The sequence below is a fragment of the Pediculus humanus genome, genomic scaffold, assembly GCF_000006295.1.
Source record: "Pediculus humanus corporis 1103172107475 genomic scaffold, whole genome shotgun sequence".
NCBI lineage: Eukaryota > Metazoa > Arthropoda > Insecta > Psocodea > Pediculidae > Pediculus > Pediculus humanus.
The window spans coordinates 1,297,934-1,323,733 of NW_002987093.1; the positions used below are offsets into that span (position 1 = coordinate 1,297,934).

The 25,800-nt window shown below is 29.2% G+C and overlaps 7 protein-coding genes across 7 annotated transcripts; 3 read left to right on the top strand and 4 right to left on the bottom strand.

Annotated features, from left to right (window-relative positions):
* Positions 1 to 232: 232 nt before the first annotated feature.
* Positions 233 to 2,054, top strand: Phum_PHUM129460 (GDP-fucose protein O-fucosyltransferase 2 precursor, putative; the record flags this gene model as incomplete). The annotated part of the gene is made up of 7 exons (XM_002424406.1): positions 233 to 378; positions 493 to 663; positions 751 to 951; positions 1,032 to 1,199; positions 1,273 to 1,583; positions 1,677 to 1,806; positions 1,901 to 2,054. The coding sequence occupies 7 exons, from the start codon at positions 233 to 235 to the stop codon at positions 2,052 to 2,054; spliced, it is 1,281 nt and encodes a 426-aa protein (XP_002424451.1).
* An 876-nt stretch (positions 2,055 to 2,930) lies between these two features.
* Phum_PHUM129470 (zinc finger protein, putative) lies at positions 2,931 to 6,496 on the bottom strand (the record flags this gene model as incomplete). Its single annotated transcript, XM_002424407.1, has 3 exons — positions 2,931 to 3,533; positions 3,604 to 3,757; positions 5,742 to 6,496. 3 exons carry the CDS (start codon positions 6,494 to 6,496, stop codon positions 2,931 to 2,933), a joined length of 1,512 nt encoding a protein of 503 aa, XP_002424452.1.
* Positions 6,497 to 10,074: 3,578 nt separating this feature from the next.
* On the top strand, positions 10,075 to 12,371 carry Phum_PHUM129480 (adenylate cyclase, putative; the record flags this gene model as incomplete). Its single annotated transcript, XM_002424408.1, has 9 exons — positions 10,075 to 10,140; positions 10,345 to 10,452; positions 10,611 to 10,785; positions 10,890 to 11,078; positions 11,168 to 11,509; positions 11,589 to 11,690; positions 11,762 to 11,983; positions 12,077 to 12,233; positions 12,326 to 12,371. The coding sequence occupies 9 exons, from the start codon at positions 10,075 to 10,077 to the stop codon at positions 12,369 to 12,371; spliced, it is 1,407 nt and encodes a 468-aa protein (XP_002424453.1).
* Positions 12,372 to 12,627: 256 nt separating this feature from the next.
* Positions 12,628 to 13,793, bottom strand: Phum_PHUM129490 (NADH-ubiquinone oxidoreductase subunit B17.2, putative). Its single transcript, XM_002424409.1, has 4 exons — positions 13,699 to 13,793; positions 13,264 to 13,346; positions 13,060 to 13,175; positions 12,628 to 12,840 (listed from the first exon to the last, which is right to left on the bottom strand). Exons 1-4 carry the CDS (start codon positions 13,788 to 13,790, stop codon positions 12,706 to 12,708), a joined length of 426 nt encoding a protein of 141 aa, XP_002424454.1. The 5' UTR covers positions 13,791 to 13,793; the 3' UTR covers positions 12,628 to 12,705.
* Positions 13,794 to 14,268: 475 nt separating this feature from the next.
* On the top strand, positions 14,269 to 15,116 carry Phum_PHUM129500 (uncharacterized protein; the record flags this gene model as incomplete). The annotated part of the gene is made up of 4 exons (XM_002424410.1): positions 14,269 to 14,421; positions 14,495 to 14,674; positions 14,756 to 14,863; positions 14,937 to 15,116. The coding sequence occupies 4 exons, from the start codon at positions 14,269 to 14,271 to the stop codon at positions 15,114 to 15,116; spliced, it is 621 nt and encodes a 206-aa protein (XP_002424455.1).
* An 806-nt stretch (positions 15,117 to 15,922) lies between these two features.
* Phum_PHUM129510 (membrane-bound alkaline phosphatase precursor, putative) lies at positions 15,923 to 18,055 on the bottom strand (the record flags this gene model as incomplete). Its single annotated transcript, XM_002424411.1, has 9 exons — positions 15,923 to 16,071; positions 16,143 to 16,244; positions 16,315 to 16,477; positions 16,547 to 16,722; positions 16,803 to 17,010; positions 17,079 to 17,263; positions 17,325 to 17,505; positions 17,587 to 17,816; positions 17,917 to 18,055. The coding sequence occupies 9 exons, from the start codon at positions 18,053 to 18,055 to the stop codon at positions 15,923 to 15,925; spliced, it is 1,533 nt and encodes a 510-aa protein (XP_002424456.1).
* Positions 18,056 to 19,163: 1,108 nt separating this feature from the next.
* Positions 19,164 to 21,341, bottom strand: Phum_PHUM129520 (membrane-bound alkaline phosphatase precursor, putative; the record flags this gene model as incomplete). Its single annotated transcript, XM_002424412.1, has 9 exons — positions 19,164 to 19,242; positions 19,331 to 19,475; positions 19,554 to 19,673; positions 19,766 to 19,922; positions 20,059 to 20,225; positions 20,323 to 20,521; positions 20,606 to 20,790; positions 20,884 to 21,064; positions 21,180 to 21,341. The coding sequence occupies 9 exons, from the start codon at positions 21,339 to 21,341 to the stop codon at positions 19,164 to 19,166; spliced, it is 1,395 nt and encodes a 464-aa protein (XP_002424457.1).
* Positions 21,342 to 25,800: the final 4,459 nt, after the last annotated feature.

The window sequence follows — 25,800 nt, forward strand, 5'->3', positions numbered from 1 at the left end:
AAAGCGAAACACGTATTTATTTTTTGTTTCTTTCTGTGAGTTTGTTTTGATTTTTTAAATACTTTAATATAAAAAAAAAAAAAAAATCTCGCGGGAAGTTTTTATTATCGGAACGTGACGAAACAATATGGCGGCTGCGATAAACAAGTAACGAACAGCTCATTAATCTTTTTCTTTCTTCTTTTTTTCTTCTTTTATTGTGTTATTGTCTGTTTGAATAAATAAACGCAGAATGAATTTTTTGTTATGTATTTTATCGTTAATAATTTTGTTTTGTTTTTCTACTACAAATTGTAATGATTTTTGTGATGCTAATAATAATAATAATGAAAATTACAATTGTGGAGAAGAATCAAATAATTCACTCATGAACACCAGGTTTGTATAAAATTAAACGATTGTATATGAAATTATTTTCATTTTATTACGCATTTTCTCTTTCACAAAGAATGAGATTGGGTTTTACTTAAAAAAAATTTACTTTTTTTTAAGGTATATATTTTATGATGTTAATCCGCCAGAAGGTTTCAATTTGAGAAGAGATGTTTATTTAAGAATGGCAGTTTTTGTGAGAAAAATGAAAAAAGAAAATTGGATTTTGGTTTTACCACCTTGGCCACATTTATATCACTGGATGTCTGATACGATACCAGATCAAAGCAGGTAATGTAAAACTCCATCATTAAATTTGTTATTTGTTTTATGTAGGATTCATCAAGATAAGTTAATAAAAATTATTTTTCTTTCCAGGCTTCCATGGAGTTTGTTTTTCAACATATCGACACTTTCAACATTTGCTCCAGTCATTGAAATGAATGATTTTTTACAAACTCGAGAAAATAAAATTGATAAAGTTTATGTGTTGCAACATTTTAAAGACACTTTTACTTCTGGAAATTTCAACGACAGAATGGAAGTGGAACCATGCATAAATGATATACCCTATCACAGGTAATTTGTTCAAATTTATTTTTATAAACAAAAAAAAAATGTAAATGTAAATGTTTTTAATTAAATGAGAAAGATTATAGACAATCGAATGGATTCGTTGGCCACTTTTGGGATTATGATAATGTGACTGCTGAAAGTGTCGAATGTCTTTCATTTCATGGATCTGCATCTCAATTGGGAAAAATATTAAAAAAAACCAAACATAAAACTATCATGTTTGATCATGCTGAAGTTGTTTTGCATGACAGGTAGGGGACCTGACATTTTGTCAATTCTCTTTCATTCGTTGTGTTAGAATAAATATTTATTTTTTTTTTTCAGCTTTGGAGACAAATTGTATTGGGATGCAAGGAGAAGCATGAAGTTTTCTGATAATTTAATAAAAGAAGCAAATAGATATAGAAAAATAAAATTGAATTCGACCGATGAATCGGATGTGACTTTTTGGCCGAATAAAAAAAGAAACGCCATTGGTGGAAATTACATGTGCGTTCATTTAAGAAGAAAAGATTTTTTATACGGTAGAAAAAAAGATGTTCCGAGTATCGAGGGAGCAGCTGAACAAATAGGGAAAGCATTACAAGAACTCGGTCTGAACACTGTTTTTGTCGCAACGGATGCATCAAAAGATGGTATTTTAAGAAAAATTTTCATTTTCCATTATTTGAAAAAAATTAAAGAAAACAAAACAATTTTCTCTCTCTCTCTTTCTCTTATTTTTACAGAAAAAAGAAAATTGAAAAATTTACTTGATAAATATAAAATATTATATTATAATCCGAGTTCTGAAATTATTCAAACGTATAAAGATGGAGGGGTGGCCATTATAGAACAAATAATTTGCTCTCACGCGAGGTGAAATTTCTACTATTATTATTATTATTACGCCAAAACTTCTGAAAAAAAATGTATTATAATAATTGCGAATTTTTTTTTTTTTTCTTTTCAGGAAATTTTACGGCACGCACGAATCAACATTTTCATTTCGTATTCAAGAAGAAAGAGAAATAATGGGATTCAAACCGGAAATGACGTTTAACCGTCTTTGCGGGGACAAGCAGAAAAATTGCAAACCGCCATCGAAATGGTTAATCGTTTATTAAAATTGTCATTTTCCGGGCTCCGAACGAACAAGGGAACTCGCATCCACCCACGCACGCACGCACCCACCCACACGTACTTCCTTTTCCCCTTTGCCCGACGGTGGGAGGGGGAAGGAAAATTCAAGGTAACATTTTTTTTTTACCATTTAAATAATACGAATTAATGACGTAATTATTATTTTATTACGTAATTAATTATGATTTAAGAAATTTTTCGGTTGTTTCTATAATTTCTATCATCATTATCAATTAATCGTTCATTCATTCATTCATTCATTCATTTCGTTTGTTTGTTCGTTCGTTTCCCATCGATTTGATGAATGCATACACAATCACCACCCCCCACCACGAGAGAGGGAGGGAGGGAAGGGGAGGAGAGAGCGTGTGGGTGGGTTGATGGGTGGGTGCACGTGATGCATACGACTGACGAAATCCAAAGGTTAAATAATAATAATAATAATAATAATTTTTTTTTGTATATATATTAATATATAAAAAAAAAATTTGAGTAATTTGTATACTTACATAAATTCGTAATAAAATTACTCGTACTATTGTAAACTTAAAACTACCAAAAAAAAAAAAAAAAAAAAATCAATCAATAAATCAATAAATCGATAATCGAGGCCACAAACTTTTCAGTAAAACAGTCTTTTAAAAAAAATTTCATTTTGTTTGTTTTGTTTGTTTGTTTGTTTTTCTTCTAATTCTTTAAAACAACTAATAATAATCCAATTCATTTGATTTTTCTTTTTTTCGTTTAAAACTAATACTAATGGTTGCGACGATGATGATGATGATGATGAGAATGATTGAGAGTCTGTTTGTCTGTTTGTTTGTTTGTTTGTTTTGATTAAAAATTATTATTAACGATTTTTATACTATATTGTGTTTTTTCTCGGCGTGTTTGACGAGACACGATTTTTGTGTGAAACATTTAAAACATTCTGGACATTCGAATGGTCTTTCTCCTGTGTGAGTTCTCACGTGTCTCCCGAAATCGCTTGCCTTAAGGAAACCTTTTTCGCAAACCTCGCACTTGTACGGCACTTCTCCCGTGTGGATTTTGACGTGACGTTGCAACGAGTACCTGTTACCGAAACGTTTTAAACATGTTTCGCACTTGAATAGTTTTTCTCCCGCGTGAACTTTAACGTGTTTGCTTAGGGTTGTCTTATAGGGAAAAGACTGGGGGCAAAACCTGCATTTCCATTCGTAGACAATGTCCGGGTGTTTGCTCTGGTGTCTTCTCAAAGCCTGAGGATTCGCGAATTTCTTATCGCAGTGATGACACGTGAATGTTTTGGGTATTTCCGGATGACTCGTTTGGTGACGTGCCACGCTTTGCGGATTTTTAAACCTTTTACCGCATATTTCGCATGCGTGCGGTTTTTCCGCGACCGTTTGAGTGTCTATGGTCCTGTGACTGTTGTTCGTCGTAACGGTGACCGCGGTTCCCGGACCTCCTGCTGCCGCCACCTGAGTTTGAAAAGGTTTCGTCTCGTATTGTACCGTTTGTATCGTTTGCGTTTGTATGCACGAAGGCAACACTTTTTGCGTCACGTATTGTATTTGAGTGGGCTGAGCAAACTGTACGGGATTTATATTGAAAAGTTGTACTTTTTGATCTTCGCTTAGCGTCGAAGGTACGGGTTTGAGTTCGACCATGACGGGTAAATGAGGATACGCATCTCCCGTGTATCCTAAATTTATCGTTTGAATTTGATTTCCATCCGGAAGACATTCCTGCTTGAAAAATTCCATTTTTTTTTTTTTTATATTTTATTTATCTGAAGCGAAAAAAAAATAAAAAAAATTATTATTATTATTATTCTTATTCGGTATCGATCGCATGCGTGAAGGGGGGGGGGCCTTATCCAGTAACCCGAAACATTATCATTATTATTATTTTTTTTGTAAATCAAATACCAACGACGAACATTTCAATTTTAAAAAAAAAAAGGTGAAAGTTCAAAAAAGGTTAAAACTGGGAAGGGGGAGGGGGAGAAGAGGGAAAACGAAAAAAAAAAAATTCGATTTCAAAAATTTCTTTATTTCAAAAATAAAAAAAAATATTATTTTTAATAATAATAATGATAATGATAATAATGATAATAAATAAAACAACATCATTAAAAAAATTGCCCTTTTCTTAATTTCGTCTTGACCCGAACTTCGAAAAAAAAAATATATGTGTACATTTATCATCATCATCATCATCATCATCGTATTTATTAGTTTTCATAGAAAAATAATCCTTCGCGAGATGATATTATTATTATTATCATCATTATCATTATTAATTAATCAAAAAAAAAAATGACGTGATAATTAAATATTTTAAATATCAACGTGTGACCGTGACTTAAACGGATTCGGCCAAAAAAAAAAAAAAAAAAAAATGCGCGCGCGTGCATGTACCGTTGATTTATTATCATTATCATCATCATTATCATCACCATTTATTTAATGGTTATTTTAATAGAAAACGATTGTGAACGGTAATATTGAAATATTGCACTTTTCTTCTCATCATTTTTTTTTTCGTCTAGTTCTATTTATTATCATTATTATTATCATTATCATTATCATTATTATTATTATTATTATTATTATTATTATTATTATTATTATTATTATTACCGCTACTACTGTCGTTTTCATATAATCGTATTTCTTCGACTTCTAATCAATTATACAAATATACAGTTTCAAATTATACATTATAATTATAATAATTATTATTATTATTATAACTATTGTACAGGTTTCAAGTGAATAAATACAATAAAAAATTATGTGAGAGAAATAATAATAATAATAAAAACAACTTGGAGAAGAAAGAATAGAAAAGAAAAAAATTAGCTATCATTTGTACTGAAACAAAAAAATCATCATCATCATCATCATCATCATCATTATCATTATTATTATTATTAACTTTTTTCTTCTTTTCTTTTCTAAATGCATTCAGTTCATTGCATTTATAAATAATAATAATAATAACTATTATTATTATTATTATTTTACATATATATATATATATATATATATATATTATTCGGTTAATAATTTACTATGTATTAATTTTACATAAAAAAATATTTAATTATTATTATTATCATTATCACTATTATTATTATTACTGGTACAATGCGTTTCGTGTATGGGCTGAGATTGATTGATTGACGGTTGCACCGCGTGAAAACTTTTTTTTTTTTAAAATTAACGCACGAAAAAAAAAATAAATAAAATAAAATGGGGGGGGGCATTCATTGACGTTATGGCGATCGATAATATCGATCGATCACAATCGATAATAAATCGAATCAATAACTTTTTATTTTGATAAAGGATTCTCATTTATCGATTTTATTAATTCACTCATCATCATTATTATTATTATTATTATTATTAACGTTCGAATTTGAGCAAATAAATTCTTCATTTTCTTTTCCGAAAAAAAAAAAAAAAAAAAAAAAAAGATGGCGCCAGGTGATTTCGTTCTCTTCTTCGTGTCACCAGCGTCCGTTTGTTGTTTACGTGAGAGAATAGGGGCAGAGAGAGAGAGAAAAAAAAAATGGCGTCTCCCATGATTCGCGCGCGCGAGTCATCAGTCGCTGTATATCAATCGTGAATTTTTTTTTTTTTTTTTCGTTCGTTTCCGCGTATTCACAAACGTATTACAACATCAAATTATGCTTTTTTTCGGAATGCTTTATAAAGCTGGCTTTTGTCGTGAAGGCTTTGTCGCACAGTGTGCAGGGAAAAGGTTTTTCACCCGTGTGAGTGCGTACGTGCCTTGAAAATTCGGCACTCTTCAAAAATGGCTTGTCGCAAAGGTCGCACCTGAAAGGTACGTCGCTCTTGTGCAATTTAACGTGTTGAACTAACGCGTACCGCGTTTCGAAACGTTTCTTGCAATTTTCGCACTTGAACAATTTTTCACCTGCGTGCAGTTTCACGTGTCTAGACATGGTTATCTTATACGGGAAAGTTTTATTGCATATCCGGCATTGCCATTCGAAAACCATTTCCGGATGTATGACCTGATGTTTTTTCAAAGCTTTCGGATTCGCGTACCTTTTACCGCATATGTGACACGGACACGGTTTCTCCCTTTTCACAGACAGGGGCGTTTCGTCCGTTTGACTCTCCGTACCGTCCGGTAGTAAATCTTGGGTTTGCGTTTGAGCACACGTCGACATGTATTTCGGTGTCGCGACATATTGTATTTGACCCTGGGTCGTGAATTGTACAGAATTTATGTTGAACAATTGTAATTTTTGTTCTTCGTTGAGTGTAGCAGCAGGCACAGTTTTAAATTCTACCATGACAGGCATTTGATTGTACGTTTCTCCGGTGTAACCCAAATTAATCGTTTGAACGTGTGTGGCTTGAGTCGTCGTACCATCTACTACTTCCGTTTTGAAAAAATCCATTTTTCCCTCGTCTTCTGCTTCTTCTTCTTCTTGTCAGTCAAATTCTGTAATAAACACAACATGATTGTAATTACACATATCCGAATGGGACACCCCAGAGAGGCTGATGACAAATAATTTTCATAAATTTTTATTGATAACTTACTTTTCTCATTATTATTATTAATATTATTATTATTATTATTATTATTATTATTTTGTCTCTAATCGTAGATGTCGATTCCAATAAACACAAAAAAAAAAAAAAACCGATTCACACCGAAAAAAAACCGATTTTAAACGATAAATAAATAAATAAATTAATTAATTAAATTCAGGTCCTCTCCGGGGGTGAATAAAGGCACAGGCACACACACACACAATAAAAAAATGTTTGTTTGCCTCCTTCAGGTTAAACAATAACATTATTATTATTATTATTATTACCATAACAGACACAAAATATTATTATGTAATGAGTAATAATAATAATAATAATACATTTTAATGACTCGTAACAATAATTAATCAAATTAAATCAATAGACACACAAAAAAAAAAGAAAATCGATGATGATGATGATGATGATGATGATAACAAGAGTAATTGTTTTAAACATTCCACTCGAGTAGTTGTGGCTATCATTATTATTATCACAGACTAAAAAAAAAAAAATTATTTACACTGACTCGCTGATGAACTCGTATGAAGTAACCAAAAAAAAAAAAAAATTTAACCATAAATCTCGAAAGAAAAATGACATAAAATAATGATGACTTTCCCTTTTTTTTTTTTTTTTTTAACAAAAATAATAATAATAATATTAATATATGCCAAAAGGGTTATTATAAATTTAATTGTATTTTGTTTTAAATGTCAAATCGTAATCATTGAATTGATTTATTATTACATTTCGAAAAAGAAAATTTTTAACTTTCATGCATGTGTGTGTGTGTGTGTGTGTGTTTAATATTTTTTCTTCTGCTACTGTATTTATTAGCAGTCTTACCTTGTGGTAAAATATATTCATTGACCAGGGGCGGGGGATGGGGGGGGGAAATCAATTTTTATCGATTTCACATGTTTAATAAAATGTTATGAGTGTTGTTATCGATTTCCAATTTAAAATCAAACCATACTTTTCGTTTGTTTGTTGTTTGTTTGTGTGTGTGTGGCCATAACATGATGATATAAAACAATTTATTAACAATGAATTAATTAAATAATAACAAAAAACAAAAAAACAAAAAAATAACTCTAAAATTGTTATAAATAATTAAAAAATTTAAAAAGCTTGTGAAGAATTTTAATTAAAAACAAAGCAAAACAAACAAACAAACAAAAAAAACAATTAAAAAAAAAAAAAAACAAACAAAAATAAAAATTTAACACATATATATGTATTTAATTTAAATAAAATAAAAAATTAATTGAATGAATTAAATATATATATATATATATATATATATATATATTATCAAGTAAAATGAAATGATAACAAATTGTTTGTTTGTTAAAAAATGAAACAAATTCAATTAAATGTTAATAAATTTTTTTTTTTTTTTTCCATTTGAATAAAATTTAAAATTTGTTTTAAAAAAAATTCAAATGGGAAATTTATTAAAAAAAAAAAAAAAAAAAAAAAAGTAAACAAATATCAATTATATCATCATCATCATCATCATCATCATGTTTTTTATTGTAAAAAATGTAGAAACATCTTTTTAGCTTAGCATCTTTTACGTATATTTCAACGAAACGATTTGAAAACCAATACAAAAAAAATTCAATATGATATTTGACAAAATTGAATTATTCAAAGGCGAAACATGATCATCATTTACTTTCATTTTGTTATAAAAAAAAAAAAAGCAAAGATCTTGTTGTACATTAGTAAAATACTGCGGGTTCGAAAATAACAAAAGAAAAAATATGGAAAAATGGGTGAGGCCTACATAGAACAAAGCGATAGAACGGCCAACGGATAAGAAAAATTTTCATTTTACATTCTTACCTTATATTTTCGTGTATATATATATATATATTCGCGAGGCAATCTTTTTTCCCCTCGCAATTATTCCAATTTTTTTTTTTTTTAAATTTCAACTTTTAAATCACATTCGAAAAGGATTTTAATGTCATTTTTTTTTTTTTAATAAATACTAATCTAAGACGCCAATTAAATACTACATTCACCTTCACAATGGTGTGGTGAGCATTTGTTAAAAAACACACAACGTGACGCCATAAAAAAAATATATCTATCCTTGTTTGATACGTGAATACGACAAATTTACCCGTCTCTCTCTAATCCATTCTAAAGATTGGATTTAGAATTTACGGTGTTTCTCGTTTGAACCGCGTTGCCAACTTAAAAAAAAAAAAAATTCGAAATTAATTTTTTTTCAAAAAAAGAAAATTATTTATTAATTATTATTATTAATTTTTGACTGCGGATTATTATGTTTTTTATTTAATAAGATTTTATTATTTTTAATAATAATAATAATTAATTAATAAATAATTTTTTTTTTGTTATCAATTATGTAAAAATAACGACGTTTTTGTTTCTTCTTAATAATTGTAATGATGATGATGATGTTGATTTATTCATTAAGACATAATTATTATTATTATTAATTAAAAATTAAAATGATAATAATGATTTGTAGATCGATTTTATTTTATGTTCTTTTGTAATTTTTAAAAATTATTTTATTATTATTCGTTTATACAAAAAAAAAAAAAAAAAAAAAAAAAAAAAAAAAAAGGGCCCCCGCGTAAATGATGAAAAAAAATTTTTTAAAGATGGATCGTAATCCGTTACTCAATAAAATTGTTTATAGAGTTAACGAAGAATCAAATATAAAAAATCAGGTAAAAATTATTAAAGATTTTATTATTATTAATATCGTTTTTCCGGGTAAATTTTTTTTTTTTCTAATGTGTTTATTCACACGCTGAGAATAATGATAAAAAAAAAAAAAAGTTCAGCCGGTGTCAAGGCATTACGAAAATTTTTATTGACAATAATTTAATAAAAAAAAAAAAATTTGTTTAATTAATATAGTAAGAATTAATGACATCATTTTAACTAATTAATATTGTTATTTAGTTTTTGTAACATACACTACTTATTAATTTCCTTATTTTTTGATTTTGTTTTTTCCTATGTTAAAATGGTAAGACATTTTTTAAAATAATAATAATAATTATAACAGTTGTAATTTTTATCCCTTTCATTTTATGGTTCTTTTTTTTTTTTTTTTTTTTTTAACAAAAATTTAAGATTAAATGTTGTATTGTATTGTAACAATTGTCTATCTCTGTCTCTCTCTTTCTGTCTCTTTTCTTATCTTGAATCATTATCAAGGATTATTTATTATTTGTCATTATGAAATTATTATTATTATTCTCTTTACATGATAGAATCACACTCTTATATTTAAAATGTTTAAAAAAACTTTAAATTTTTTGGTAAAAAAAAAATGATTTCGAATAAATTTAATTTGTTTCGTTTTAAAAGAGGATAATATATATTATCATAATATATTTTTCTTTTTTAGGAGGAAAATTCGAATAAATCATGGATGAATTACATGAAACTCATAACTGTAGAACCTGCAATGTTTCTCTACATGTTGGCATTTATGCTAACTTCGGTGGTGAGTACATAAAAAATTTTTTTTTGAAATCAAATGAAAATGTCTCATTATTGATATTTATTGACAAAAATTTATGTTTGAAAAAAGAAAACATGCATACATTATGGAAAAGTAAAACATGAAGGTAAAATTATATATATAAATGTAAATTTTGAATTTAATATTTTTATTAATTTTTATTCTTTTTTTTTTTTTTTCGAACAGGTGGAACAAGCTTTTTTTATACATAAAGCTTGTAAAGTTCATTTAAATTTCACAGAAGAAATTTGTCAAAATCTAACAGAATACAAGGATAAAAACAAAGAAGTTCAAGTAAGAAAGATTTGGATTATTTAAAAGAATTTTCAAACTGTTTAATATAATTAGGTGTGAAATTCTTTTTTTTTTTTTTTTTTCTTTTTCATTATCTTTCAGTTTATTATTATTATTTATGCGACATAAACTAAAATTTTTTATACTTTTGTTTATAGGTAGTCGTATCGACTTTTCATCAGTACAATGATATTGCATCTCATGTTTTACCAATATTTTTGGCACTTTTTGTCGGAGCTTGGAGCGATCGAAGAGGAAGAAAACTTTTATTTTTATTGGGTTTAGTCGGAAAGGTGTGGTATTCAATTTGGATTGTGATCAACAGTTTGCAAGGTTATGAAGTTTTTAATAAATTAAATTATTATTATTATTATTTTTAAAAACTCCTTACAAAAATTTTTTATATTTATAACGAGAAATTACATTTTGTTTTGCAGATACCTGGACTCTTAATGAAGTTATTTGGACTGCATCTTTTCCATCCGGACTGACAGGAGCTGATTTATCAATTTTTGCTGCTGCTTTTGCCTACATATCGGATATAACAACTGTGGAAAATCGAACAAAAAGAATAACTGTTTTAGATGTAACGTACTTGGCCTCCATGCCTATCGGAGTTGCTCTCGGTTTGTTTTATTTCACCCTTTAAAAGTAAGATTTTATTTAAAACATTTACCCTAATTCTAAACTCCATTTTTTTTTTTTTTGTTTTTAGGAAAATATTTATTTTCATATTTTGATCATTCATATACGATTATGTTTTCTCTTAACTCATCACTTTTACTCATTGCCATAACCTACAGCTTTTTTAGATTGGAATGGTCGACCAATCCCAACCAAGTTCCATATAAGCTGTGGTTTTTAAATAAGAAAAGAGATGATGATGATGATGATGTAAATGGGGAGAATAAAAGATCCACAAACTGCCTTTTAGATTTTTTCAATAAAGATCATTTGATTGATAGTGTGAAAGCGATAATTAAACCGAGAGCAAATCATGGAAGAATATATTTAATCGCTTTGATTTTCTCAATGGGATTATATACTTTTCAAAGAGGTTTTTTTTTTTTGTTAAATTTAAAAAGATTTTTTTTTGTGCGTGTGTCTTAAAGTTTAAAATGAATTTTCTTTTGCAGACGAGCGGCAAATGACGTACCTATACACAAATCTCAAATTTAATTGGAAAGTAAACGCTTTTAGCGATTTTAGAATTTTTCAATCGAGCATTTACGTATTAGGTGAGTGATTTAATTTGGATATTATTAGATTGATTAGGATATTAGTATTATTATATTATTATAAATTTCAGGTACGCTCATGTGCATACCACTGATGGGAAAATATTTTAAATTTACGGATACGACGATGGTGGTGATTGGTACCACTGGTCATTCTCTTGCCAGAATAGTTTTCGCATTGGCTGAAAAACCTTGGCTATTTTATTTTGGCGCCACATTTGCTTCGTTGGGCCCCGTCGTCGCGCCAGTTTTAAGATCCATGGCGTCGAAAATCGTCGGCACCGAAGATAGAGGTAAGTTTTTTTTAATTTCACCTTCATTTAAATTCTTCTTTCCTTTCTTAAACATGTTTTAAAAAAAAAAGAAAATTTTCTCATTTTTCACAGGTAAAGTTTTTGCCGTTCTCTCGGTTGCTGATACCACCGTACCTTTATTTAGCGGAGTCATTTATTCTCAGGTATACAATGCAACAATACACACATACCCAAGTGCCATATTCTGGGTCACAGTTGCAACTCAAATGACTGTTTTTTCAATTGCTTTGTAAGTATTTAATTATGTTTTTTACATTAGTACTCTTTCTGTTCTTTTACAAGACTATGATCATTCATTCATATTTCTTTAATGTTTTTCAGGATTATTCGATTTTCTAGCAGAAAAGAATCGTTGGACAACAATTAGTAAACTTCTAGATTTTAGGTAAACAAAATAATTTTTATAACTTTTTACTTAGTATTTTATTGACATAATTAGTTAAACAATGTTGTATCGTTATAAATAATATTTTAAAAAGAAAGAGTTTAATTAATTATGAAAAGTTTATTTGTTTGTCTCTAAATCATATCGAAGGAAGAAAAAGTAAATACTTGAGGTGATAACAAAACAAAATTGAAAGTAAATGAGTTTGTTTTATTTTGATAATTAATTATTTATTTATACATAAATTGAAATAATTTCATTAATTACAAATCAATTTATCGTAAACTAATTGTTAAAATGACCTATCGACATACAATTATTTTTTCGATTTGGGAGGAACCCACGATTGAATCTTAGGTTTTGTAGTTGAATATGGAACATACTGTTTATCAGTACCAGTCATGTTATAAGATTCCTTAGCAAGCCATTTGTGTTTTGGACGTGAAGGATCCTAAAAAAAAATAACAAAATTTATCAGATTAATAATTCATTTAAGTAAAAATGAAAATGATTATAAATTATACTTATGAAGTTCGAAGAGGAGGAATGGGCAGGAATATTTAGGATCAGGTCAGGAACCTGGATGAAATTTCAACCTTTAAAAAAAAGAAAGGAAGACATTATGTGTGTAAATTTTATAAAAGAAAAAAGTTATCGCATCATTACACACCTCATAGGGAAGAATATCTGTTTTGTAATGAAGCCATCCATACCATTGAGGATCGACATGACTGGCATCATAATCATAACCAAATCGATCTGAATAAATTACCCATCTATTCCTGCCTATAAAAATGAACAATTTTTCAATTTTAAACAAAAAGGATAATCATGAAAGGAAATCATTCATGTGTCACAATCATCAGTGATTTACCATAAAAATAAGAATCATTTTCATAATATTTATTTCCGAATCTATCAGAACCGACAAGTTTTCCAAGTTTTAAGTCATCGATTCTGAAAAATTAAATATTTAACCATATAATTATTTTTTTTACAAATACTTAAAAATAGTTTTAAATCGATTGTACCAAATAATTTTGTAAAAAAAATTATTTTTATTGTGTGATAACAAAATCACTCGATATGATTTGTAAACTGAGCAATTTATACTTGATCACAAATTTCTTACATTATTAAATTATCAATATTTATTTAAAATTTATAATTTTTAATAAATTGAAATAATTTTATTCAATGACTGATTAGAAAGAAATAAAAAAAAATATTGATGATAATGTAAGAAAAATTATCAAGTATTAGAATAATTATTAAAATTTTTACAGGTACGAAATACATACATACATACCTATTTAATTTTATAAAAGATTGAAGAAAACCTCCGTGAGCTTTGATTATTTTCATAAAATTTTGAAATTTATCAAGTCCCAAATAAGACATTTTTACTATTAAATAATAATTAATATTTTTTATTTAAAATCATAGAGTAAAAAAAAAAAAAAGAAGCAGACGACATATTTATATGTGTGTATTTGATTTGCTCAATCTATGTAATGTCGTTTTCAATTAGTTTATAACATTAATTTTATTAATTTTATTAATTATTGTTTTAATTTATTTATAATTATTAACGACCCAAGGAATTATTTATAAAAATAAATAACCATAAACTTATTTAAAATGTCTAAATGTTGACGTTTCGTAATTTGGCTGCGAGATAAATAAAATAAAATGTGCCTTAAAAAATTATTAAATTTTTTTTTGCCGTAGATTTTTTTTTTACATAAAAAATTGCGTTAAAATAATTGTTTGAATTAATTAGAGTATATACAAGAAGGGGAAAAAAAAAAAAGTTTAATAACCGTCATTTTATTTTAATTGTTTATATCATGAGTGGTGTGAGTTTTTAATAATCAACATGGTAAATTTTATAAAAAATTCAATATTAGCGTTATTTCAATTTGTTATTCGTATATTTAAAAAAGCCGTTTGTTGTTTTCGTCGAAGACGTAGATTATCAGGTGATTCCGTTACTTTGACTAATATCGGTATCGTACCCAATGTTGAAAAGGTATAGTGATTGGTTTTAGAAATAATAATAATAATTTTTGTTCCTGTATTTACTGAACGTTATTGATTTTCAGGATTCGGATTTGCAAACGTGGAATTCATGGGATTCAAATTCGATTGATAAAAGTCCCACAATGATTACAACGGTTAAACCAATTGATCCTGTACAACAGCAAATCGAATTGTACAGACAGCAAAGAATTAATTTAGCACAAAATGAAGACATTCCAGAGACTAAAATAGATTATTTTCAAGTAAATTTTAACTTAAAATATTAACTCGATAAAATTTTATACGAATATTAATAATGATGATGTTTTTTTTTTTTTTTATAGGATATGACTCCGAAAATTGTAAGGCAAGCAAAAATGTACTTACCATCCGAAAATGAAGAAAGTATTAATTCATATAATTTTTCATTAGCACCTGATCCTGCATTCAAAGTAATCGAGAAAAAACAAACTCTTTCATTCGATATAATCAATGTGTTATTAATAATTTTTTTTTTTTTTCCAGTCTTCCGAATTAGGGATCTGGGAAGAAAATCAAACTTGGGAAGATCAAACGGAACAAGACTGGGATGCTAATGATATGATTAGAGAAAAGAAAAAAGTCGACAGGGAAGAAAGATTGGCAAAGCAACAGAAAAAGAAAATGGAACGTAAAGCCAGATTACCCATCGGAGTTCCTTCATAAAAAAAATTTTTTTTCTTCTTATGTAAAAAGCAGTCATCAACGACATCATCATCATCTTTATATTTATTTATTATTATTATTATTATTATTTATAATTTTTATTGACTTTACTGTTGATCAAGTGAATAATTTTCGCGAAGGATATTATTGTGAAGATATATAAAAAGCTTTACCGTACAATAAACAAACCGCCAAAAACATTGCATAATGTTAAAGTGTGACATAATTTTAAAAGGATGAAAATCATTGATAAAAAATAAATCAATCAATCAATCAATCAATCAATCAATGAAATTAATAATTTTTATCGATTTATATCTTTAACATCAATTTTTAAAAAATTAGGTCAAATCAATCATTTATTATATTATTATTATTTTTTTTTTTTGTTTCTTATGTGCTGAAGAATCGAGAACTTTTATTTGTTATTATTATTATTATTATTTTTACGGGTTTTTCAATTACGTCAACGTTATGCGTAATTGCAAAAAAATATTATGTCACACGTACGTGCGTATCATGCATATATTTATAACAATTGTTGTACAAAATTTACAGCAAAAGAAAAAAGAAAACGGATTCGTTGATAAATAAATAAATAAATGGGGGGCGAGTGGAGGGGAGGGGAAGGAGAGGGGGAAAATTTTCACGTTCGATTAAATAAAAAATATTTATGACGTCATATTTTTAACTTTCACTTAGTATCGCCAAATAAAAATCTGCTGCGTATCTGTAAAAATAATAATAATTTTTTATAGTTATTCTAATGAGAGAGAAAGAGAAAGAAAGAGAGAGAGAGAAAATACTTACGCCATTGCATGTGGTATGTAAGATTGTTCGTAGGTACCGGTAAATAATTGTGAATAAGGACCAGTGGCAAAAACGGCAACATCATCACCGCCATGAGTTTCAGATTGTAATGGAACCGTACCAGGAAATAAATAATCAATTTTTCCTGTAAGTAATAAAATATTAATAATAATAATGAATTGATTTCCGGTTAATGACAAATGAATTTTTACTAACTTGTATCTTCTTTACTCAGATCTTTTCTTTCAGAATAACCAGGTCCGTTTGCATAACTCAAAGTCGTGTAAACATATCCATCGGTACCTGTACCACCGAAACCTAAAACAACGAGAGAAATAAAAGTGATGGGATGAGATGAAAGGGAAAACAAATATGGCGGCGAACATACCTAAAAGGCTTTCTTTTTCTTTTCCAAAATCATAACCGCTTATGGTCAACGTGTGCGAGTGATCGGAAGTGACGACTATCAAAGTATCTTCTTCGTTTGTCATTTCTACAGCTTTCGCAACAGCTTTTGATAATTCAATTGTTTCATCGAGTGCAACTTGAGCCTGAAATTGAAAACAAATGATAGCGATGATGATGATGGCGACAAAAAAAAAAAAAAAACGTATCGGGACCTTGCTTTCGTGATGAGCTATGTCAATTTTTCCACCTTCGACGAAAAGGAAAAAACCATTTTCACTTCCGGTTTTCTTTAAAACTTTGATGGCCGCTTCCGTCATTTCTTCCAGACTTGGTTCTTCTTTATTATTATTTTCGTAATTGTATTTCAAGTGACTCGAAGCAAATAAACCTGGAAAAGACACAAGATTTAAAGAAATTCTGGAAGGAAGAGGAGAAAGAAAAATCCAAAGAATTGTGCGTAACAATAACCTAAAAGAAAAGATGGAGTCGTCGTCAGTGTTGCCAATTGTTTTCTACTCGACACGTAATTATAATTTTTAATATTTCTTTTTTTTTTATCGTTTATCCATTCTTGAATTAAATTCTTGTTGTCCAAACGATTACCCTTTTCGAAATATTTGTTATATCTTGACGGTTTTAAGGGTAGAAAATTTTTTCTTCCCCCTCCCAAAATGACCTTTAAAGGAAAAAAAGAAATGTTTTTATTTGGTTTTTTGAAAAAACAACAAAAAAATGTTAATTTACGTTGAAATTTTTTCCAGGTTCCCGTAGGACAAGTTGTTCGGCGATGTCATCGTAAAGAACGGAATTAATTTTATAATTTTCCATGGCTCTGTCGGATTCCCATTCGCGATTGGCAACGTGAGCATATGTTCCAGCGGGAGATGCGTGAGTCACTCTTGCCGTAGTCACGAATCCAGTGGATTTCCCTTTAGGTAAAACAATCAATCAATCAATCGATCAACCATTATTCTTTTGTTATTTTCTTACCCATTTTTTGTGCAAAGTAAGCTATCGAATTAACGTGATTGCTAACATTTGCAGAAGCTTCGACATCATTGTATTTCACTCTACCGTTGACACCGATAGTACCCACGTCGGCTTTGACACCATTCAAATACGCTGTTGCACTGCATGCTGAATCAGCAACGCCGTGATCCAAACAGTAAGTCTAAAATGAATAAAATTAATCGTTGTTGTGAGTGGTGATGATGATGGTGGTGGTGGTTGGTTGAGAGTTGGCAGAACTGACTTTAGATAGTCCGCTAACGTGGAAATTTTCAAAACTCAAAGGTTGCGTTTCGGTCAGTGTTAAATTATTTCTTTCTCCTTGAAGAATTCTCGCTGAGGTTATCGTCGGTATCGACATTCCATCACCCATGAAAAGTATTATGTTTTTAGCTTTTCTCTTTCCGACATTGTTAAAATTTTTTAATCTTTCTATCAAATCGTTTTCTGCTTTTTCAAACCAATATTTAGCATCTGAAAGAAACACACACACACACTCTATGCACATTTTCCATATTTTTCTCCAGACATTTTTCTTTTTTTTTTTTTTTTTAAATCGAAATTGTTAACTCACCGTGTTCCGGTCGAAAATCATCAAATTTATTTTTTCTTACGTCATAATGTTTTATAAAATAATGGCCGGAATCGATATTCTTGGGCGGAAGTGATTGACAAACGGTGATAAAACCAAAAATAATTATTAAAAAACTCATTTTTTTTCCCCCCAAAAACGAATGAACGAATTCAAACGAACGAACGAACGAACGAACGAACGGTTAAACAAAATGGCTGCCGCGTGTTTCGATCGATCGATCGATTTGTAATAAATAATATTTAGAAAAATTAAATCAAGTGTAATTGATTATTAGTATTATTATTATTATTATTATTATTATTGTTTTATCAATTAATCGTTTCATATCTGATTAAACGATCAATAAATATGCACATATATGTATATATATATTTCGTACGCAATTTTTTTTTTTTTAAATTTTTTTTTTATTATCAGAATTTTTTTTTTTTTAAAAAAGTTGATTTATTAATTAATCTATCGCATTTTAAATTTGATAAAAAATTAAAATTCAAAACGATTAGTTCGATAGATCGATCGATCGATCGTTCGATATTTTTAATTATCGAGAGAGAGTGTGTGGTTTAACTTAACCTGGCCTTGATACGATTTTTTAATTTTCTTTCTTTTTCCCCCCATTCGAATGGGTTGTTAAAAAGGGATGGAAGGGAGGTAAAGGAGAGGGGGAAGGGAGAAGGGGGAGGGAAGAGAAAAACGCGCGAAAATTTTTTTTTTTTAACGATTTTTTTTTAAATTTTGAAAAAAAAAAAAAGGAATTCGTTATTCGACGCCATTTCTTTCTGTCGATGGATTTTATGTTTGTGACGTCATTTGTTATTATTATTATTTTTCACGATTAATTATCTCGAGTAATAATTAATTTTTGAATAATGAGTTAAAGATGAATTGAGTGGTTGATAATAGAAAAAAAAACACTCGAGATTAATTGAATGTGAATGTTATTATCTCATTATCACGCGAATGACCGCCATTTTGAAAAACCGTTCAAAAGTTTTTCTTTTTTTTTTGACGTATAATATTACGTAATAGCTTTATCAGTTTCCTCTTCAAATTTATTATTATTATTCATTTCCGTTTTTATTATTATCATTATTATTAATTTAACTTTTTCGGATGTGACAGAAAAAAGAGGGAAAAAAAAGAAATTCCTTCCGCCATTTTTTTTTTTTTTTTAGTACGTATACAAGCATATATATATTGTTTTAATGACATTATTATTATTATTATTATTTTAATAGTAAACTTTTTTGTTCCCAAGCTCTTTTATGACATACTGTAAGTCCTTTACCGGTACAACTTGCGTACCTGAAAAGAAAGAAAGAAAAAAAATAGATACCGGATGACGTCACGATTTTGAGTTAGAAAAAATCATTTCTTCGCTTTTCTCACTCACCCGAGTGCGTGTGGTATGAAATTTTGTTCGAATGTTCCAGAAAATAAGTGAGACCAGGGTCCTCTTGCAAAAACTGCAACATCATCTCCACCGTGTGTTTCTTTCGGTAGGGGAACCATAGCGGGAAATCTAAACGAAATGCCATCTGCGGAAAATGAAAATGGAAAAATGTCGTCTGCTATTCGGTGTAATTCCACATAAAAAAAAAAAAAAAATTGGTTACCCGTATTAAATTTTTTTATGTCTAATCTTTTCCCATTCAAATCCGTTTTCCAGTAGCCTGGACCGTTTGCATAGCTCAGCGTCGGATATTGTAATCCGTCCATACCTTCTCCAGCAAAACCTGAAACGATTATTTATTAATATCATTATTATTATCATAACTTGGGAATGTTTTGATGAATGAATGAATGAATCAATCAATCAATCAATCACCGAATATATTATTTCCTTTTTTAGAATATCCGCTCATTGACATGACGTGAGCGTGATCGGCGGTCACCAATATGAGAGTGTCATCTTCATCGGTTAATCTCACAGCAGCCGACACAGCTTTTGAAAATTCAACCGTTTCGTCCAGTGATTTTTGTGCCTGAAAGATAGGTAGGTAGGTACATACGAATAAATTTTTTTTCTCTTTATTTATTATTATTATTATTATTATTATTATTATTATTATTATTATTATTATTATTATTATTATTATTATTATTATTATTATTGATTACTAAATTATCGTGATGTGCCAAATCGATTTTCCCTCCTTCGACGAATAAAAAAAAACCATTTTTATTTTTTTGCAGTATTTTAATGGCGGCCGACGTCATTTCTTCGAGGAGTGGCTCCGATAATTTTGCATCCAAATGAAAATCCATGTGACTCGGTGAAAAAAGTCCTGGAAAAATTATTGCGGAAAATGTGAAAATTCAAATGGATAATTTACAAAAAAGGTAAGAAAAAAATTAACATATTTTTTTTACGCGTGTCATTACCCAAAAGGTATTCGGGGAGCGGATTCAACGTGAGCAAATGATTTCTCGTCGTTATGTATGCGTAACTCGCTTGTCTTTTTATCTTATCTTTTTCCCAGGATTCTATTAAATTTTTACCATCTCGTCTTTTCCCTTTTATTCCCGTCGCATCGACGATTTCCTGCGGGTAAAAACTCCTTCTTCCCCCTCCCATTATAACCTGGAAGTAAAAAGAAAATTTTTACCGTCATGTTTTCCCCGGGGGGGGGGGGTCGATGTACAAACGGAAGATTTTCTATTTTACGTTAAAATCGATTCCCGGTTTGTCGAATATCAATTGTTGAGCAATGTCCGGACACGTGGTTGCATTTTTTCCAGATTTTTCTACTCCCACATCATCTTCCCATTCTCTTTCGGCCGTGTGCGCGTAGAGTCCTGCGGGAGATGCGTGAGTCACTCTCGTCGTCGTTACGAATCCCGTGCTTTTCCCTTAGGGAAACGATTAGAGAAAATTTACTTCCGGTTTGTTTACTTCCGGCGGGTGGTGATGGTGGTGGTGGTGGGGGTAATGAAAAGGTTTACCTGCTTTTTGCGCCCACGTTGCGATTGATAAAACGTGATTCGTGACGTTATTCGCGGATTCGCAATCCATTCTTTTGACTTTTGCCGACACGCCGATGGTTCCCTCGTTGGCTTTTACACCTCCCAGATATGCCGTAGACGTGCATGCCGAATCCGCGACTTGACTATCGACGCAATAAGTCTTTGGGGGAAAAAAAAAAAAAAAGAAAAAAAACATAACACGGTAATTTAACTTTCGATGACGACAACGACAACCGACGACAAACAAACAAACAATCACGATAAATGATAATTACTTTTGCCAAACCTAAAAATGGAAATTCTTCGAAACTTAAAAAATCATCTTCTCCGCTTTTTCCATTGAGTTGTCCTTTGTAGATTCTCGATGCCGTTATCGTCGGTATCGACATGCCATCGCCGAGGAATAAAATAACATTTTTCGCTTCGTTCGTGTTCATTTTTTTTATCAAATTTTTTCTCAGCGTGTCTTGTGCCACGTCGTTCCAATGTTTTTGATCTGAAAACGAACGGGTAGGAAGGGAGGACGGGAAACAAACAAACAAACGTGTGTTAACAATTATTAATTTTAATTTTTTTTTACGTACCGCGTGTTTGTTACGGATTACACACCCACAAACAAACAAACAATCGAACGCGTCAATAATAATAATAATGATAATAATAATAATGAATAGGGAAACGCATTTTTTTTTTTTTATTACTCTCGCGTCGTTAACAAAACGTTTTTTTTTTTTTTTTTTTTTTTATAAACAAATTAATTTTCTAGAAAAAAAAAAAAAAAAAACAATTAAATTTTATTACGTAAATAATAATGATGATAATGATAATAATAATAATAATGACTCAATAAGGAAATAATAAAAATTACTTGGGTAATTAAAAATTACGGCGGGAAAATTAACCGCAAAAATTTTTTAAATTCGTTTTTTTTTTTTTTTTGTTGTTGTTATTATTATTATTATCATTATTGTTGTTTCTTCGAAATTATCATTATTATTATTATTATTTAAAAAAATTATTTATTTATTTTAAAAGTTAATAACATTAACGTTATCATCATTAGTTTATTTAAAAAAAAAAAAAAAAAAAAAAAATTTCAAGGATTTCACGTGGATAAAAAAAAACATTTTCCAGGTTTTGAATTTTTTTTATGCATTGTAGTGTCAATAGACAACCGTCGAGGAATTTTTTTTTTTTTTTTTTTTTTTTTAGAAAAAAACCGTTCGAATCGAGTTTTAATATAATAATAATAATAATAATAATAATAATAATAATAATAATAATAATAATAATATTAATATTAATAATAATAATAATAATTTCGTTTTTTGTAAACGCTTTAAAATCGTTACGATAATGATAATGATAATAATTCGTACCCGTGAGATCAGGTTCATATCTTTCGGCATCTCTTTTACATCTTTTCGGATGGTAGACATCTTCTAAGGTGTCGTCGTCGTCGTCGTCGTCGTGGGTGTCGACGACACGTTCGACATCCGATATCGTACGTTCGATACAATTTATAATAATAATTAATAATAAAATTAATAATTTAAATTTTTTTATCATTTTCAAAAAGAAAAATTATCACACGTTCACGTCACCGTCGTCACCGTGGCCACCACCGCGACGCGTCACCGCCACCGCGACGAAAATCGAAAACGATAATAATAATGATTTTTTTTTTTTCACTTTGATTCGATTCGATTTGTTTCCAGTAAGAGAAATAAGATGATGATGATGATGATGATAAAATCGCGCGCGAACCGGTTACGCGGCGGTAATACTCATAAATACTCGTTATTTTAAACAAGAACCCGGCCGACGTACAGGTATACTGTTCGAGGGATACTGACTGACGTGCAAAAAAAAAAAAAAGTAAAAAAGTAAAAAAAAAAAAAAAAAAAAAAAAAAACTGGCACCACTCGTTCCAAGTCAAGGACATTATTACGGCCCTGTCCTCGCTCAATTGGAATTTTAAAAGACATATCGCCATCGTTTTTTACTAGGTCAAACGTGTCAAGTTGCTGTTGGTTTCACCTAATTAATTATTATTATTATTATTATTATTATTATTATTATTATTATTGTTATTGTTATTATTATTATTATTATTCTTTTTCTTTTGTTAATGTGCGGAAAGGATAATAATGAATGAGTGTGAAAATTATTTATTTATTTTTTTTTTTTACGTGTAATTAGATTAATATTTTTTTATGATCATGTTCTCTTGTAAAATGACGGGTACGAACTCTGGTTTTATTAACGTGGCAGAAACTTTTGTTTTGTTTTATTTTGTTTGGGAGCGGAAGAGAGGGATTCCCCAAAAAATATGAAAATGACGTAAATAAATGAATTAATTAAAATATAAAAAAAAAAAAAGTGGGAGCGTCGAGAAACGACGAGTTGTCGACATTAACGTCCTACAAACGAATAACAATGCCGGCGGGGGGAGGTGGGGGTGAATGGGTGGGATTAAAGGGGGTGGGGAAGTAGGGGAATCACCCTTTTTGTTTTAAGTACGTTGTTGTCGGATGCGCGTACCTGACATTGTAAATTTTTAATTGTTTTTTTTTTTTTTTTTGTAAAATTTTTTAATTACCGTCCATTTTAATTATTATTATTATTATTATTATGTGTTTGTTCTTTTTTTGGACGAGGCAAAGACGTCAAGGTTTTGTAATATTTAGCAAAACCAAGTTTTTAAATTCATAATAATAATAATAATAATAATAATAATAATAAAATTAAAGTCCTCGTCCTCGGAGTTTAAAGTTTTATCATTATTATCATTATTATTATTATTATTATCGTTTAGAATTATGGTGGCACTTTTGCCATAATTTTATATTGAATTTTTCAATTATTTATTATTATTATTATTGTTACGTATTTCTCGGTTTTTACTTATGGAATTTCAATGTTGTGGAATTTATTTAAGGACGACGATGTCAACAAACTTATATTATCGAGAGGGGGGAGGGAAAGGGGAAGTGGGGAGGGGGCGCGGAAAAGATAATGTTGAAATAATCCAAAACTTAATTAAATCTCAAATCAAGTTCAGGGAAGTTGTTTAGCCCTTCCGTCCTCCCCCAAAAAAAAAAAAATCATTTCCGGTTAATATTTTTTTCCGTAAAACGATTCCCCCCCTTGTCTGGAGTTCAATGATACTTTCTATATGTAAATAATAATCGTAAATTTGGTTATTATTATTATTATTATTATCATTACGTACTCGCAAGGTTTATTTTTTTCGAATTCCCCCCCCCTCCCCCCGGGGAAAAAAATGGAGGAAAAATAGCAAACATTATGCAAAAAAAAAAAAAACAAAGAAAACAAATAAAAATTAGTAACGAGTCGTCATTCCATAATAATAATAATAATAATAAAATCGGGGGAATACCCGGATTTGACCAAGTACTCTCTCTCTCTCTCTCTCTCTCTCTCTTTCTCGATTACGTCATAATTTAAAATTTAATCGGTCATAAGGTAAACACGTAAGATGGATAGATTGATTGATTGATTGATTGCGTAAAAATGAGATCGTATTAACGTATTTAACGGGGAGGAGGTGGTGTGTTATTGCCCCTCCTCATCCCCCTCCCCCTCTTTTTTTTGCTTTCGATAATTCAGGGGCGTAATAATAATAATAATGAAATTGATATTTCTCGCCTCGCGGGTTCATTTTATCGTTATAAATAAATAAATAAATAATTGACTTACGAAACTTTTTTTTTTTTTTGTTGATAATTTCTTATCCGGAAAGGGGCGTAACGTTTAAGGGAATGCGTGCGTGTGCGTGCGTGAGTGCGCGTGCGTGTCTGCCTACTCGTTTAATTTTTGTGTTACCTGTAGAAAAAAAAAAAAAAAAATTAAAAAAGTGAAAATTTGCGGAACTTGAAAGTTAAAAAAAAAATTTAATTACCGATGGCGTATGCGTAATAATTATTACGTAACGTCATCACCAACGCATTTCTCCCCCCCCCCCCCCACGCACTTTCCCCCTCGTTTACGTTTGTCATCATCATCATCATCATCATCATTATTATTATTAAAAATCGATTTAAAAAAATTATTTTAAAACTCGGATATTTTTTACCAGGTGTCAAATCGTTAAAAAACAATGGCGTCGAATTATAAAAACCATTCGAATCGAATCATAATTAATCGATAATTTTTTTTTTTTTTTTTAAAAAAATCGAGTTTGACGTTTCACTTCCGGTTTAGTAAGAAATTTGATTTTTTAACGTTCTCCAATTTTCGAGTAATTTGAAGTATTTGATGATGATAATAATGATAAAATTAAATTTTTTTTTTTTTTTTAAATAACGATTAAAGAATAACGAATTATTATTATTATTATTATTATTATTGAGTGACCGGTTTATCGTTAAATACTCGTTCGACAGGAAGTTTTAATATTATAAAATTACAATGTCGATAAAATTTTAATTCGATTTTTTTCTTCTTTTTTTTTTTTCGAATAAATTTTTGCCTCCACGTTTTTTTTAAAGGAAAACTCGTTTAAATATCATCTTTGATTACATTCGAATTGAAATCAAATTTCAAAAAAAAAAAAAAAAAAAATTTAGTTTATTTCGATACAATGGCGAATCGTTTGTTATCGATCGATCGATCGATCGATATCGTTTTATTCCAATTTGATTTTTTTTTCTCGTTTGTTATTGATTGTACATGGCCGTTCCACTTTGGGCGAAAAATTTATTTATTTATTTTTTTTTGGTGGTTTTGCCAGATTAAAACCAGGTTTTACGGACGAAAACGAAAGCAAGCAAAAACCTTTTTTTTTTTTTAGCAGTTTTAATATTTATTTTTAAATCGATTTTATCGATCGACTTTTATTATTATTATTATTATTGTTGTTTCATTTTTAAA